At 40.0% G+C, this 16,830-nt stretch overlaps 1 protein-coding gene across 1 annotated transcript; it reads right to left on the reverse strand.

The window, feature by feature from the left end:
• Positions 1-2,555: 2,555 nt before the first annotated feature.
• Positions 2,556-14,231, reverse strand: LOC117672494 (transmembrane protein 14C-like). The gene is made up of 5 exons (XM_034429170.3): positions 13,921-14,231; positions 12,134-12,210; positions 8,186-8,287; positions 7,195-7,282; positions 2,556-3,517 (listed from the first exon to the last, which is right to left on the reverse strand). The coding sequence occupies exons 2-5, from the start codon at positions 12,207-12,209 to the stop codon at positions 3,460-3,462; spliced, it is 324 nt and encodes a 107-aa protein (XP_034285061.2). The 5' UTR covers position 12,210; positions 13,921-14,231; the 3' UTR covers positions 2,556-3,459.
• Positions 14,232-16,830: the final 2,599 nt, after the last annotated feature.

The raw sequence follows: 16,830 nt of genomic DNA on the forward strand, positions 1-16,830 counted from the left end.
TCTATAAGTCCATTCTGCACCTCTTCTTTGGCATATAGTTTAGTATAATAATCCACAAAAGCTTCTTTAATTAGTTTTTGTTGAAAGATTTCTTTCCCTCCAATATCAATACTATCAATAGTCCGTATACTTTGTTTTTTCCTCAATGTGTAAGCCAACCATCTGCCCGGTTTGTTAGCGTTGCAAAATGTATTATGCTTTGCGTATTGTAAGCTTGTTGCAACTTGTTCCGCCATAAGCATTTGAAATTGGTCTTTCAAAAGTTTTATAGCACTTCGTATTCTTTCATCTGTTGGGTTTTTAATAAGTAACTGTTCTTTATTCTTTATTTCCATTTCCAACTCAGATCTTTTCTTTTGTCGGAGCAGTCTATGTTTAGAGTTCATGTAGATGAGTACCCCTCTCATATAAGCTTTACTTGCGTCCCAAACAATTTCAATTGGGGTACCTTTATTCAAATTTATTTCAAAAAATTCTTTCAAATGCTTTTTAAGTTCTATTGTATTTTTTTCATATCTAAACAAGTTCTCATTTAATCTCCAAGAACGTCTCTCAACCTTATCCATCTCAATTTCTATCCATACAGGGCTATGGTCAGTCAGAGTTCTTGGAAAAATCTTTGTTCTTTTTGTCTTAACAAGTAGATCATTTGACAACAGGATAAAATCAATCCTAGAAAAGGATCTATGTCTATCAGAAAAGAAAGTGTAATCCAGTTCATTTGGATTATGTATTCTCCAAACATCTTTTAATTCCATATCTTCTTTCATATCAAAAAAAGTCTGTGGTAGTCTAATTCTAGACTTTGCCAAGCTCTTTTTATCTAGTTTAGAATCAATTACTCCATTCCAGTCTCCCATAATTAAAATAGATCTGTAGTCCCATTGCAATATTTTAGTATGTAACATCTTATAAAAATAATCCTGTTGTTGGTTGGGAGCATAAATTCCAATCAAAAGAATTTGGCCATTTGCTGTAAGCAATTCAATTGCTACAAACCTACCATCTTGATCTGCTTCTATAACTTTCGCTGTTAATTTTTTATTTACATAAATAACCACACCATTCTTTTTCTGCGAAGTTGAAGATATATAATGTGCTCCTAGTTTTGAGTTTATCAAATATTTTTGATCTTGAGTTGTGATATGCGTTTCTTGTAAACATATTATATCATTATTAAATTGTTTCAAATATGTAAATAATTTCTTCCTTTTCTGTGCTGAATTCAACCCATTGACATTCCAAGACAGACACTTAAAGGTCATCAGCCTCTTTCTGGAGCGCAGAGCAAAATATTTGAAGTTCATCCGAGAGCTTCGATCTCGCTCCTCCCATAGCTCCACTCTCTTGTACGGTACTCTTAACTGCCTTCTTGTCTTGTCTTTCCTGTTGTTGTTGTTGCTTTTGTTTAAGTAGCTTGGATTGAGCTCTAGTTATACGTTGATCTTTAACTTCAGTCAACTGAATCAAATCCAAAATTGGAGAAGAATCCAACAAGGGCTCACTCAGAAAACCTCCTTCTGCACCTTGCACGTTTTCTAATTCCTGCTTAGACTGTTCTTTCAATTGCCTCTCTTCACTCTCCTTAATCTCCAAAACTGTAGATGTACGTGGAGATGGTGTTCTTTCCTTAAGAATAGTACTATAAAAGTGTTGTGCCTTCTCCACGGTATTCAACCGATATCCTTCTCCCTTATATCTAAAAATTATCCCAGCTGGTGCGTCCCACCGGAAGGGTATCTGTAAATTTTTCAATTCCTTAACAAGAAAACCAAATTCTTTTCTAGCTTTCAGCATTTTAGGAGGTAATTCTTTAAAGATTTCAAGTCGTGAGCCCCCCACTTGTACAGAAGTGTGAAAAGATTTTTGCAGGATATCATTTCTAATTTCGCTCTCAGTAAAGTATATGACCACATTTTTTCCAGTTTTCATCATCATCATCATCATCATCATCATCATCGTGCCCTCAAATTATAACCACAATTTAGCCTAACATTTTTGTTGCTAAGCAAGACAGTTGTTAAATGAGTTTTGCCCCATTTTACATCCTTTCTTGACACAGTTGTTAAGTGCATCACTGCAGTTTTTAAGTTAGTAACACGGTTGCTAAATGAATTTGTCTTCCCCATTGACTTTGCTTATCGGGTCACAAAAGGTGATCACATGACTCTGGGACACTGCAACGGTCATAAATAGGGGGCAGTTGCCAAGCATCTGAATTTTGATCATAAGACCATGGGGATGCTGCAATGGTCATAAGAGTGAAAAACAGTCATAAGTCCTTTTTAAAAGTACTGTTGTAACTTCTAATAGTCACTAAACGAACTATTGTAAATCAAGGAGTACCTGAGCCTATTCTGAGCTGACAGAAATCCTCTTTTCTTGGCTTGCAGGATTTCTGAAGCATTCTGTGGAAGAAGACCAATCTGAAGTTGTTTGCAAAACAAGTTTTGATCTTGAAGACTGCAAAGTATTTGTACATGTTACAGCAAACTCCTACAATTTCTAGACCGTGTCAGAAACTTTCTTTAAAGAAATCACAGTATGATTGAAGCTTTATGTAATTTAGGAAGGTTTTAATAACATGAATAGCTCATAGATAAGAACAAATTCAGTGGTTTTAACAAGGCACAGATTCATGATTAAAGATTGTATTTCAGCCCCTTCTTGTAAACAGTTGATAAACAACAACTTGAGAAGGAAGACAAGAGTACAATGTACCATAGAGATTCATTCACAAAAGACAATTTATTTTAGGAGCATTTTAGACGGGTAAGAGGATCTCCGTTTCTTCAGGGACAAACCAAGAGCTCAAAATTCAATCTATTGTTCCTTCATCCTGATATCTTTCCTGCATATGGATCTGGAAACCCCTTCATTTCCAGCAACTGACCATCTTGGTTGAGAATGATGAAATGGTGTATTTCCTATAAATCAGATCAACACCAGGTTATGGTAAGCTGTCTTAAGGCAACTGCAGAGACCTAAGCATCTGGAGCACCGCAGGCAAGGGAAAAATCATTGGCTCCTTCACACTGGAAATGTTTACACAAGTCATTTTGCTCCCTGAGTTGGGTGAGATAATGTGTCGCCAGCAAATAGTGTCAGAAACCTCCCACACAACTCTATAAAAGACACAGGAGTAGAAAGGAATATTAGGTGACCCTATTTTTTCTCTCTCTTAGATCAGCCAACCTACTTCTTTGTCTTTTTCCAGCTACTTCTCGTTACCACTTTATGGTATTGGAATGGAATATGACAAAGAATTTACCATACTAAACAATAGTTCCTATTGGAATGGAGAAAGAAATGCTTGTATAGAAAAGAGTGTCTATATTCACAAACACATTTACTTTTAATCTGATCACTTATAAAATCAGGATATGTGCTTTGCTGATCTTAGCATGGCATATTTGAGCTGATGTGTGATCTGTCTTCTTAGCCACAGAGGACGTCCTGTTATTCATTGTGCGGTTTGTCATACATCTTCAGCCCAAGTCTTCCAACCATCACCAGACTTGAAAGAAAAAAAACCACAGACAGTTTATGGGAAATAAAAGGAAATGGAATATTTTTGACAGTAATGCCCTATCCCAAACAGTTTGGTTTTGGGTTTAATTAGAGACAAAAAAGGGAAAGCAAATACATTGGTGGGGGAGAATTTTGTCTAGTGGTTAAGGTATCAGGCTATAAACTGGGAGACTGTGAGTTCTAGTCCTGTCTTAGTCATAAAAGGCAGCTAGGTAACCTTGGACCAGTCACTCACTCACACTCTCTCTCTCTCAGCCCAAGCACCTCACACGGTTGTTGTTGTGAGGAACATAGGAGGAGGAAGGCATGGTGGGTATGTTCTCCATCTTGAGTTATTAGTAAAAATAATTAAGTAAATAAATAAAATCATGGAAATGCCACATTGCTACCAGACATCAGATAGGAACTCATAATGATGGTACTGCAAGAAGACATAGTTTTGGTGTCGCTGTAGCTTGCTGCAGATACAAACAAGAAATGTTCTTGATAGAGATATTGACATGCAATCATTGTGGTCACTTTACTCTAGAGCAGTGTTTCTCAATGTTGGTAACTTTAAGATGTGTGGACTTCAACTCCTAGAATTCCCCAACCAGCATATTGCCAAGGTTGTCAAAATTGAAAACATGGCTTAGAGCACGGGTGTCAAACTGGCAGCCCGCAGGCCAGATGCATCACGCACAGGCCACTCCTACCCCAGCTCCGTGAAGGGAAAAAACATCACTGTACGTCATGTAAGGGCAACGTGATGCCACAGGTTTGACACCTGTGGCTTAGAGTAAGGCAGTTGGTTGTAAAATGGGAGGCAGACCATGGTGAAATTCAGCTGGTTCTATCCAGCTCAGGACCCACCCAGACGTCATCACATCCCGTTTTTGACCCTCTGCACATGCAGAAGGCTCTGCGCATGCGTGGAGGAGACACGCGCACTCATATTTGCAAACTGGTAGCGAAGGTAAGTGAATTTGACCACTGCTAAATTCTCATTTTTAATGTGACAGAAGAGAAAAAATTATTAAATACATGGAATCAGATGAATGGTATTAACAGTGCTAACTGAAAGCTAATTTAAGGCTAACTTAAGCCTAACTTAGTTTCTGTTCCACTTTCTTCTCCTATTTCTGATCACATGCTGACACATCATTTAATGGCCAAGCATGGTCCTCAGCCTGAAAATAACATACATACTTGTGGTCAGAGTAGGTGGAAGAAAAAGAAAGAGAAACATTTTGGATATACTGTAGTTCAGTCCCACAGTTTCCAAAATTATGGGACTGCTCAATGTCATTTTTGTCCTATTTGATAAACATATTATTTAATCTAAAACTATTAAAATTTAAAAAGGCTATTTTTACTAATTGTCAGTTTTTGAAAAACACAGTTGTAGCATGGTGCTGTATCCTTAGACATAAATCCAGTGGTGGGATTCAAATAATTTAACAGTCGGTTCTCTGCCCTAATGACCATGTGTGTGGCCAGGGTGTGTGACAGGCAGCACTTGGCCTCCTGCACCCTCCTGGGAGCAAAAATGGACTGCAGGGGGGATGTGCTGCCCCCCTACGCCCCATTTTGGGCCTAGTAGGCCTCCCTGCACTTACCTGGGAGCAGTGGTGGGATTCAATTTTTTTAACAACTGGTTCTGTGGGCGTGGCTCAGTTGGGGATTTGGCTTGGTGGTCATGTGACTGGGTGGGTGTGGCTAGCTGGTCATGTGATTGGGTAGGCATGGCTAGCTGATCATGTGACCAGGTGGGCGTGCCTATGTGCATAGGGACTACTCAGAGGGCTGAATAAAGTCATTTCTGACTGATCCCCGCATTTTTGACTGGTCCTCACACTTATGACCATCCTCACATTTATGCCCATTGTGGCATTCTTAACAACTGTGTCAATCATTTCACCACTACTTCTCTTCACCACAGTTTCAAGATAGGGCGCAAAACGTAAAATGTGAGGACAGTCGTAAGTTCAAGGACTGGTCAAAAGTGCGAGGACCGGTCAAAAATAACTTTTTCAGCCCTCTGAGTAGTCCATATGCACATAGGGACTATCCAGAGGGCTGAAAAAAGTAATTTCTGACAGGTCCTCACACTTTTGACCGGTCCCCCTTCTCTCTCCCCCACTCTTTCTCTCTCTCCCCCCCTCTTTCTCTCATTCTCTTTCTCTCCCCCCCTTTCTCTTTCCCTCTCTCTCCCCCACTCTCCCCCACTTTCTCTCTCTCATTCTCTTGCAGGGGGCCGAACTGGTGTCTGCAATGGAGAGCACAATCCGGCTTCTTCTCTCTGCTGTAAGTGCGGCATCAGGATTCCACCTTGGTATATTTGGTATATTTGCAGCACAAGGCAGCCCTCATCTCCTGCCACTTGGGACTCGGAGCGGTAAACAGCGTCTGGTTTGGGGATCAGCCGGATTTTGCTCTCCATTGCTCTCTCAGCCCCCTGCAAGCTCTCGTCTCTCGAAGTGAAGTGGTGCGGGAAACTTTGGTTGGGCTTCTTGAGAGATGAGAGCTTGCAGGGGGCCGAGAGAGCAATGGAGAGCAAAATCCAGCTGCTCCCCGAACCAGACGCTGTTTACCGCTCCGAGTCCCAAGTGGCAGGAGATGAGGGCTGCCTTGTGCTGCAAATATACCAAATATACCAAGGTGGAATCCTGATGCCGCACTTACAGCAGAGAGAAGAAGCCGGATTGTGCTCTCCATTGCAGACACCAGATCGTATTGCACCACCTGCAAAAATGCAAAAATTTCCAAATGTAGCCCTGCCCTCTAAGAGCCCTCCTGATATTCAACTGTTGTCTCTCAAGGAGGATACTTACTTGGCCATCTTCATGCTTGAAAGGATTCTACAGTGTAACAGCAGATGTCTCCCACCTTGGCAGCTTTAAAACTTGTGGACTTCAACTCCCAGAATTCTCCATAATTCCCCAGAATGGGCTAGGCAGGAGTTGAAGTCCACAGGTTGTAAAAGAGGCACAATTGCCCAGCCCTGGGCTAGAGTAGGCTGACGCCGCGCGGGTGGGAGGCGGGGCAAGGCGAGGGGCGGACAAGCCAGCAATTTAACAAATGGTTCGGTGTGCTGCGAGGCCAATAAATTACAAAAAAACACCGAACCGTTTGTTAAATTACTGGCTCGCCCACCGCTCTCCCTGCCCCGCCCCCACTATTTATTGGCAAGGGGCGGGGCGAGCCAGAAATTTAACAAACAGTTCGGCCGAACCGCCTAGAACCGGCAGAATCCCACCACTGCCTGGGAGTCAAAATGGGGCGTACAGGGACTCCTGGAAGGGGTGGGAAGGGGAGGGGCCAGCCAGCAATTTTTTTCTTTATAAAAGATTTTTATTTTTATTTCTCATAAAATATATATAAATGTACAATCTCTTTAACCATTCTTATCACACATATTATCTTTTGGTTTCCATATTGGTTCATTCTTCATCTTAAAACTTTAAAATATATTTGGAGTTGCTCTTCTATCATTCCATATCTCCCTTCTTCCACAACAACCATTCCTCGGGCCAGCCAGCAATTTAACTACCAGTTTGCCTGAACCAGCTGAATCCCATCACTGCATAAATCTCAGTACCTTTAATAAAACTCCCTTAAAAGTTAACACAAGATCACACCCTTAATGCAACAGTGAGAACATAAAAGCATACAGCTTAATACCTTGCCCCAGCAATCAATCCTGCAGGCATGAATTTCCCCGAGTTGTAGAATCTCATTCCCATAATGCCAGCTAAGGTTCCAGAAGCAACTAATTAAAAAAAAGTATATATATATATTTAAAAAACAGAATACATGCGATACATTATTATCTCATGGGTGTTTCTGTAAGGAACTGCCAACATGAAAAGGATGATAATGAAAAGCCAACAATGTTCACTTAATATCTTATCTCTTAAAAACTCTCTGAGTCAAAAGATGCGCTCCCTACATTGCAACATTCTCAACTGAACAATTTTTAAGAATACTTGCACTTTCACCTCAAACATATCCCAACAGTCCTCTTTTTTATCTGGTTTTTAAAATTATGTTTTATTTCAAAGACATATTTTCCCCCTTTTTCTATATCTCTCTTTTGTATTTTTTGGCCTACAATGGTAAATTGAGCAAACATCCCAGAGGTGCTTTTTCAAAAAGCAAGTAGACTTTGTTTTTTCCTTGAAGACGTTTTGCTTCTCATCCAAGAAGCTTCTTCAGTTTTTTGAGCAAACCAAATCATCCCAATAAATCTGAATAATAATTTCATTTTATTTAACATCTAGTATTTCTTGGGGGAATGAGCTAACTCATTGGGATTAATAGTTAACATAATGGGATTAATGGTTAACATAATGGATTTGAATTAAATCTATTAGCACTTTTATATACTTTTTTGGTAATGTAATTTTCATCCATCAAATGGTTTCCAAAATAGTATTTTGTACCAGTTTTTAATATCTGCCCTAATTTACTGCAAATTAGTGCCTTATTTTTTAAAAAATGCATAGGATTTTTGCAATTTCCTATGGAAGGAATCCTATTGGAGGATTTTGCTGCTGTTGAGCAAAATCAACTGTACTCTTATAAACAAATGGTATTAAACACATTGAAATCAAAGGCTTGTAATAATTATATTTATGAGTCTTACATATCTATTTGTTTAAGGCAGACTTACTCAGAGAAAGCCAAATGTTCTTTGGGTCTTGAGACAGTTGGTATGCTCCAAGTCCAGCTATCCCACCAAAAAGAAGACCAGCAGCTAAAGATGGGACACTACCTTGAATAAACAAAATGAACTGTGATTGTTAAAGAGAAATGGACATTGGACAGACAATAGTATTTTGTTGTTGTTATTTTGTTGTTGCTTGGGATTATTTTTTTTTTAGATTTCATTGGAATGTTAGTTTACTTCTAAAATCTATTAAACAGGAAGCATTAAGTACCACTAGTCAGAGGACATCATTTACACCATCTTTTAAAAGATGTTGTATCCAAAGAATTATAAATGGAAGGAGAAAAGGAAAGGAGGATAGCATGGAGAACAGAATGGAGTACGAAGGAAAGGAATAGTGAAAAACTAATTAAAGTAATGAAAACATAAAGAGTACGGTCTTATATTTTTGTGTGTGCGCCTTCAAAGTGTCTTGATCCCTGGCAACTGCCTGGACTAGTCCCTGTACTTTTCTTGGCAAGATTTTTGGAAGTGGTTTGTCACTGCCTGTTTCCCAAAGATGAGAGAGAATGACCGGCCCAATTGGCTTTGTGCTAACATGGAACTAGAACTCATTGTCTCCCAATCTCTAGCCTGGTGCCTTAATCCCTACACCAAGCTGGTTCTCACGAATTTATCTAGAATATTAATTGCTTGCCCCCCCAAAAAAGTATTTTTAGTTCTATTAAGGAGTTTATATATGGAGCAGGGACGGGTTTCAAACCCATTGCTACCGGTTCGCTCGTGGGTGCGTGTGCGCTCGCATGTGCGCCACTTCTGTGCATGGGCAGAAGCATCCGGACGGGTGGGCGGAGTCTCCTGCTGCTGCCACTACCGGTTTGCCCGATCTGGGGCAAAATGGCAGCAACCCACCACTGATATGGAGAGGTGATTTTAAAAAACTGAAGAAACATCAATATTTTGAATTATTGTTGAACAGTCCTATTAATCAAATTGCAGGGGCTTTCAATAATGATTGTTAATGTTTCCTGTTCTATTTACAGAAACTGAAGCATCATAAGCTCTAGAGCCGTGATGGTGAACCTATGGCACGCGTGCCACAGGTGACACACGGAGCCATATCACTGGCACGCCATCTCAGCCGCTCTAGGAGTCTCTGGAGACTGGGGACAACAAAAAATGTCACTTCCTTCCAACCAGAAGTTGGGAAACGGGCCATTTTGGGCCTCCGAGGGGGTGGGGAAGGCTGTTTTTGCCCTCCCCAGATGCATAGAGAAGATCTGGAGCCAGGTGAGAAAGAAAAACGGGCCTACCGGGCCATTGTGTGCCAGGAGCGGGGGGTGGGGAGGGCGGGCGTCATGCATGCATGCGCAGGGCGGGGCACATAGAATTATGGTTGTGGGCGCGTGCACACTCATGAATCTCCCCCGCCTCCCCTTCCTGGCACGTGATAGCAAAAAGGTTAGCCATCACTGCTCTAGAGCCTTGGTGGCACAGCAGTCTAAAGCATTGTTAAGATAAGACCAGCTGCCTGCAATTATTGCAAGTTCAAATCTCACAAGGCTCAAGGTTGACTCAGCCTTGAAGGTAGGTAAAATGTGGACCCGGTTTGTGGGGGCAATAAGCTGACTTTGTATAAAAAAGAACACCGCTTGGGGGGGGCGAAAGCCCTACTAAGCAGGTATATACAAAAGTATGAAGGCTATTGCTTAATGCATTGTAAGCTGCCCTGAGTCTCTGGAAAAGGGCGGCATATAAATCGAACCAATAAATAAATAAATATAAATAAATAAATATTGAAAGACCTTAAGATTTCCTTTTATGGAGCCATTTCTTTTTCATCTTTACAAGACTATTATGAAATTGCAAAAAGTCTGATATCATGCAAGTAGTCCTTAACTTGCAACTATAATTGAGCCTGGAATTATGGTTGTAAGTGGTAGCAGTCGTTAAGTGGGTCACCACATAACCATGCCAAATTTACGATGGTCTTTTTGCGATGGTCATTAAGCAAACACTTAATTGTTAAGTGAATGCCATAGTCGTTAAGTAAACACTATGGTCATTAAGCAAGTCCATTTGATTCAATGGCTGTTTTGCTAGAAACTGGAAATGCCAGAAACCAGCAAAAACCATGCAAAATCATGGTCTGTCAACCCTGAAGCGATCCTGGCTGAGGCCATCTTTGTGGCTTCAGGTTTGCCACAAGGCAGAAGAGGGGACAGGGAGGGGGCAATAGTTAACAGGCTTTGCAGTCAAAGCAAAAAGTTTTCTTGTGGGAACCAAGGTCATTCCAACAGGTGACTAGGAGAGGAGGAGTGAAGTAACCAAGCAACTGGTCAGCACCTCTATTGGACAATGACTGATGACTTGGGGGACGGGAAAAACTTTCACTTTTTAATTAGGTGAAAACTGCGGGAACTTTCAGAATCATTTTTCACCAGTTGTGCCAATATGATGTATCCAATAAACTGTTCTTTGAGGAATCTACCTGCCTCAAAGTTCTACTTTCAATGGGTGCATTACTTGGAACGCTGACAGGTCACATGATCATGGGACAATGCAAAAAGCCATAAATGTGAGCCAAACAACCAAAATACAATAACATGACTTCAGGTTGTATATGTGTGTGGGGCTGTCAGACTCCAGAACCAGGTCGTAAGTACCTTTTTGGGGGGGCTCCATTTTAACTTTGAATTATCACTAAGCAACTGGTAGTTAAACGAGGACTACATGTAATTACAAATACACTTCAAAAGGCTCTAGAAATACATGTCAGTATTAGAACTTAAAAGTCTCTTTAAAGTTCTCCAAGCAGTTGTATTAAATGCATGGCTGATATCATTGCTTTTATTTTTATCCATAGGATCTCTAACCCACAGTGGAATGACAAGAACAACAAAACAGCATTTGAATCTGTTCCCCCAATTCTCACTTATCCTCAGAGGCTAGGATGAGCATCCTGCCAGAGGACCAGATGGAAAACTGTATATGATATGAAAAAGTCTTACCATACTGCAAATGTACACATAACAGGTTTTGAAGGCAGATGAAATTTATACAGATAAATTTAGAAAAGAAGATAGGCCAAGGGAATTTTTGTTGCAATACTCTGATTTTCACAGTTACTCTGATATTCACAGTTCCGTATTATTTATTAGTAATAACGTGATTCTTAATTATTTATTAAAAATGCCCTTGTGCTAGTGAGGGGAAAACATATAGCCTTCTTCCAAGAACACATAAATCAAAGTTGCTATCTTCATAGAATCTTCTATTAGACCAGTGTAAAGACCTGGAAAAAACATTGCATTCCCCTTCAAAAGCACTCCAGGAAAGGGAGAAACTTCAATTAAAAATCATGTTATTTTTTTTCTCTTTCAAACTTAAAATTAAAATACATTAGCGTCATTTATTTTCAATAAACCATTAGTCATATTTCATAGATCAGTTTTGAAATTGAAAGTATGCCATTAACTGATGGAAAAAAAAATTATTTTAACTTCATGAATCTTAGACAGAATATGGATCTTTCAAACACTAATTAAAGCAATAAATTGTAGTGCTTGTCCTCAGCACTACTTATCCAGAGAGCTTTTGGCTTGCTTTTAACTCTTCAGTAGATCAAAATGCAAGACAGAAAAAAAACAATAAATTAATAAAGACAAAAGCAATATCACTTGTACCATACAAAATTGGGTGGTACAATAAGATATCAGTACGTAGCAGCAGAGGCTGTTTTGTGAGATTATCATCCCAAAAGGAGTATCTCAAGTAGGAGGAATTTATTCCCTGCAACAGTTAAACACCATCTTATCACAAGCATAATAACGGCAGCTTATTATCAGAATGCAGGTTGAAAAATGCATGTTGGAAAGAAAAAAAAACCTTCTTACTTCACAACTTTCCATTTTAAGAACTCTATGATCAAGGAGACACCAATACTCTTACCTGCTTTTGCATAGCCAATTATTCCACCAGAAGCTACTAAAGCTGCGTAGCTGAAGCCAATCCAGTCCAATCCCATCCTGGAACATAACACAACATTTAAGCTGGATCATATTGATGGTGATCAGAATCTAAATCCTACTGAGACTAATGCTCAAGTTAGAAATGCTTTAATTAGTGGAAGTCCTGAGAGCTAAATTATATTATTTCTCATCTTCTTAGCTCTTACAATTATCGCCTGAAAATTTACCTTTGTAGCTAAGATTACTTAAGTTATTGCTCTGCCTTTTAATTGTCTATAGCAGGGGTCTCCAACCTTGGCCACTTTAAGACTTGTGGATTTCAACTCCCAGAATTCCTCAGCCAGCTTTACTGTCCACAAGTCTTAAAGTGGCCAAGGTTGGAGACCCCTAGTCTATAGCATATAGAAAACCTAAAAAAAAATATTTCTAGAAATGCTTCCATGTTTAAGATGGATATTTAAAAGCCAGTCTGTATGTCTTCTCTTGCTGCTTCCCTACTTAAGGGTAAAGTCTTTGGACAATCTCAGATTCACTAACTATTCTGAAAAAAAAAATTCAGTCGGTTTGAGTTAGCGTTTTGCCATATTGTACATGGTTTCTGTGGAGAGAAATAAATTTTGTATGATGAAAAAGCAGGATAAACTGCGTAACTATGTAGGGTTGTTTTGAATATGCTTTACATATATGCTTGATTAAATACAAAACACTGGAATTATATTCTTTTAGCCAATTATTTTTCCTAACTTTTGGGCTGAGTAAGAAGCAGATACAATAGAAGAGAAACAGAATAAGAAACAGATGTCAGGAAAACAAGATTCTCAGCCTGTATTATCTTATTAAGTTACCTTGAGCTAAATTTTGCAGTTCAGGGAGGAAGGATGAATACAAATGGGGGGAAAACATATTCATTCCAGAGATCATCAATGTATGAAACATGCAGTTACTGTGCGTCTCATACAATCTCTATGTTAAATTGTATGTACTATATGTACTGTATAGGTAATCTGAGAGAAAATGCTACATAAATCAAGAGAATATAATCAGGGACCTTATTCTTATTTTATTTATTTATTTATACTCTGCCTTATTTTTTTAAATAACTCAAGGCAGTAAACATACCTAATACTCTTTCCGCCTCCTATTTTCCCCACAAAAACAACAACCCTGTAAGGTGGTCTGAAAGACAGTGACTGGCCCAAAGTCAAACCCTAAAGGCTGGCTTGAACTCAATCTCTCCCAATTTCTAGTTTGTAGCCTTTAAACTACTAGAGCAAACTGGATAAATGTAACTCTGCCGATCCTGTGACAATTATGGGAAAAGTGAATTCAATATCCCGAAGGTGCTTTTTCAAGAGGCAACTGGAGTTTCTGGGAGTTTTTTTCTTTGAAGATATTTAGCTTTTCATCCAAGAAGCTAAGGGAGGGAGGGAGGGAGGGAGGGGGGAAGGGAAAGAAAGAAAGAAAGACCCATAAAGTCCAGGTGCCTCTTGAAAAAACACCTTTGAGACAGCCATGAGCTGGATGACTGAGAATCTCCATAGACATTTGCTTTCAATAATATCTGATTTATAGCTGCAGGCATGCATTGCCTCAAAACTTCATCATCTATCAAACTATACTTACCCCGGGATACAATGCAATAATATACGCAACCTGAAAGTCTCTTACCCTTGTCCTTTGCCGTACTATAATACGAATCAAATGCAAATGCATTAATGAGTCATGAATGCAAAAGCTCAGGAATCTCCATTAAATGTGGTTACTTACTCTCTGGCGCAGGAACAATCGCAGGGGGCTGCAGAGCAAGAATAAACAAGCCTGCTGTCAAACGATCCTTTTACTATCGAACTAACCCGGGTGTTCAACAACTGCAGGAGAGCAATACACGTGACACGGGCCGATCAGTACAACGCCCGGAGTTGCGGGCTGGGTTTTGTTTTTGTTTTTTTCCTTTTTGCAAAAGCTATGGCCAAACGGCGTATTGCCCAGAGTTTTCAGCCCATCTCTTACAACAGAGGTCTTCAAACTTTACAGCTTTAAGACTTGTGGACTTCAACTCCCAGAATTCTCCAGCCAGCTATGCTGGCTGGAGAATTCTGGGAGTTGAAGTCCACAAGTCTTAAAGTTGCCAAGTTTGAAGGCCTCTGTCTTACAAGAATTGCAGGAAGCAGATAAATTACAATAAGTTAAGATGCTTTCAACAAGATCTCAAGTATTGGAGATTACATTTTTAAGAGTTTCTCGGCAGTGTTGCCATTGCCTTATTCCCGGGTGTTCAGTGTCGGGATGTCTGAATGAAATACAACCGTCTGTCAGAAGCGGAAACATCAGAACAAAGCTCCAAATGTGCTTTTTTCAGAAGGCAACTGGACTTCGTTTTTTTTCTTTTCTTTGAAGACGTTTCACTTCTCATCCAAAAAGCTTCTTCAGCTCTGACTGGATGGTGGGGAATGGAAGCATTTATATTCCTTGCAGACAGCTAGTCATTTGCATCATTTTTTTTTATATTCAAAGTATCTCCATAACCCCTCAAACATATATTTTCAAGTAAAGATAATATTAACTGGAAGCAAATAATCAGACTTGGATAAGTTAAAATCTTTCTTCTGCAATTCCTAGTTACTTCTATTAAAAATCCTTTACCTTGTTCAATTTTTATTTTCAAGAGAATCGTAGTAAAATGGGATATATGTGTTTGTGAAGCTATTGAGATTTATCCTATTCTAGGTTCAACATTGAAAGCACTGCTAATTTTACCACGTAGCAGTCAGAAAACATCAGGTTGGGTTCCCTGAGGGGTCATTTTATTATTTCATGTATTATTATTGAACTGTTGATATAGGCAGGGGAGGATTCTAGTTATTTTTTATCTCAGATGCTAAAATAAACTCTTTAATTTCAATGCACCACGAGTTGGAAGCAGAAAGGGGTTGGGGACTTCTTAGGAAGATATAGAGAATTGAAGATGTCTCTGCAAAAGTGGAGTTGATGACCATGGCAAAGACTGAAGAACTGGTGAGTAGACTGGTTCTTCAAAACCTCTGTGGATAAGGCATGGGCAGGACATCGTGAACATGTGCTCCAGATGGCTGCTCCTTGCAAGGAAATTGCAGGTCAACGCTCTTCCTTGAGTTTAAGCACTGGGGGACAAGGGATGAGCCACATTTTTTGCAGCCATGATAGAGCCTTTTAAAGGACACCAAGTACAGGCAGTCCTTAATTTATGACCACAATTGAGCCCAACATTTCTGTTGCTAAGCAAGCATTTGACCACCTTTCTTGCCACAGTTGTTGTAAATCATTCCAGTTATTTATGTTAGTAACAGTTATTAAGTGAAACTGGCCTTTTCACTTTGAAAAAGCACTTTGACTTTGCTTGTCAGGTCATAAAAGTTGATCCCATGACTTAGGGACACTGCAACAGTCATATGAGTCAGAAGGGTTACTGAATTTGTTTACAAGCAGGATCTATGTATGTATGTATGTATGTTTGTTTAAGCATAACTCTGGAATGCCTCAAACAATTTCGACCAAACTTGGTACACAGATGACTTATCCTCTGGAGGCAAGCACTGTGGGGTAACCAGGGCAACCCCTGGTGTGTGTGTGTGTGTGTTCCAGCATAACTCTGGAAAGCCTGGGTCTTTAAGGAGTGAGTGCAGCGTCCTAGAGACATTTGTTCGTTATGTCATGGGAGGGGGAAGGGATCCTGATTAGGGCCGTACAGCAATAGGCCTATGAAGAGAGCCTGATTAGGCCAGTAGAGGCCTTTGATTGACCATGCGACCTCACAGTGGGGTCTAGGCCTCCCTCACACAGTAGGCCTATGAAGCGAAGGGAGCCTAATTAGGCCAGTACAGAGGACTTTGATTGAGTGCGCCACGCCCTAACCAGATCATCCACCCCCACTTCTGGCCCGTTTTCCCAGGATCGTCCTTTGCCCCAACTCATCGAACAAAGGACGGGACCACATCAACTGAGGTGAAACAGGTATGGAGGCCACAGAGGAGACCCAGCCTATTTCAGCGGGGTGGAGGAGGCGCAGCATGGCCCAGGTCAGGAATTGATGTTCCAGGCCCAGTTTGAGGAAATGGTAAAACGGATGGTGGCACAGGTAGGGGGGGTGGGAGGGGGAAGGGAGAGGGGAGGGATGATGGGCATGGGAGTAGGGGGAAGGAAGGCCCCTCTCGATGGCTCCCTGTCAGATGAACACTTTGATGTCTATAAATACCCGGGCAGTGCTGGGTTATTAGCTAGTCCTTAATAAAAATTATATGCAAAAGAATAAAATAAGAAAGCAGAAAGAGCAGTTGCTTCTGTTCTACTTCAATGGCCTTGGCACACCAAAAAGGAAAACCCTATAACCAATTACATTCCTAGATAGAGTTAACAGAACCAAGAATCCTACATTTCAATGTCACCTAAACCTACATGAACTGGGATGAAAAGAAATTTGCTCTTTACTGAAACAAATAAGACAGACTTCTCTTGAAATGCGTCCTATTGATGTGCCCGAAAATATGGGCACTTGCTAATTTCTAAAGTATAGGATCCATAAATGAAAATTTTAATTTAATATTCTGTTTCAATTTTTAGCCACTCAGGATGTATATGAAACAGGTGGCCCTATAAATGCAATCAATCAATCAATTGACCAACCAAACAACTTTGAAGAAA

This window comes from Pantherophis guttatus, chromosome 3 (genome assembly GCF_059756535.1).
Source record: "Pantherophis guttatus breed Tessera chromosome 3, ASM5975653v1, whole genome shotgun sequence".
Taxonomy (NCBI): Eukaryota; Metazoa; Chordata; class Lepidosauria; order Squamata; family Colubridae; genus Pantherophis; species Pantherophis guttatus.

Coding starts and splice junctions, on each gene's coding strand:
- LOC117672494 (XM_034429170.3), bottom strand. CDS start 12,209: ATGGGATTGGACTGGATTGGCTTCAGCTACGCAGCTTTAGTAGCTTCT. Junction 7,283..8,185: donor GAACATTTGGCTTTCTCTGA/GTAAGTCTGCCT, acceptor TTTTTTAATTAG/TTGCTTCTGGAACCTTAGCT. Junction 3,518..7,194: donor GGATTGATTGCTGGGGCAAG/GTATTAAGCTGT, acceptor TTTTCTTTCAAG/TCTGGTGATGGTTGGAAGAC.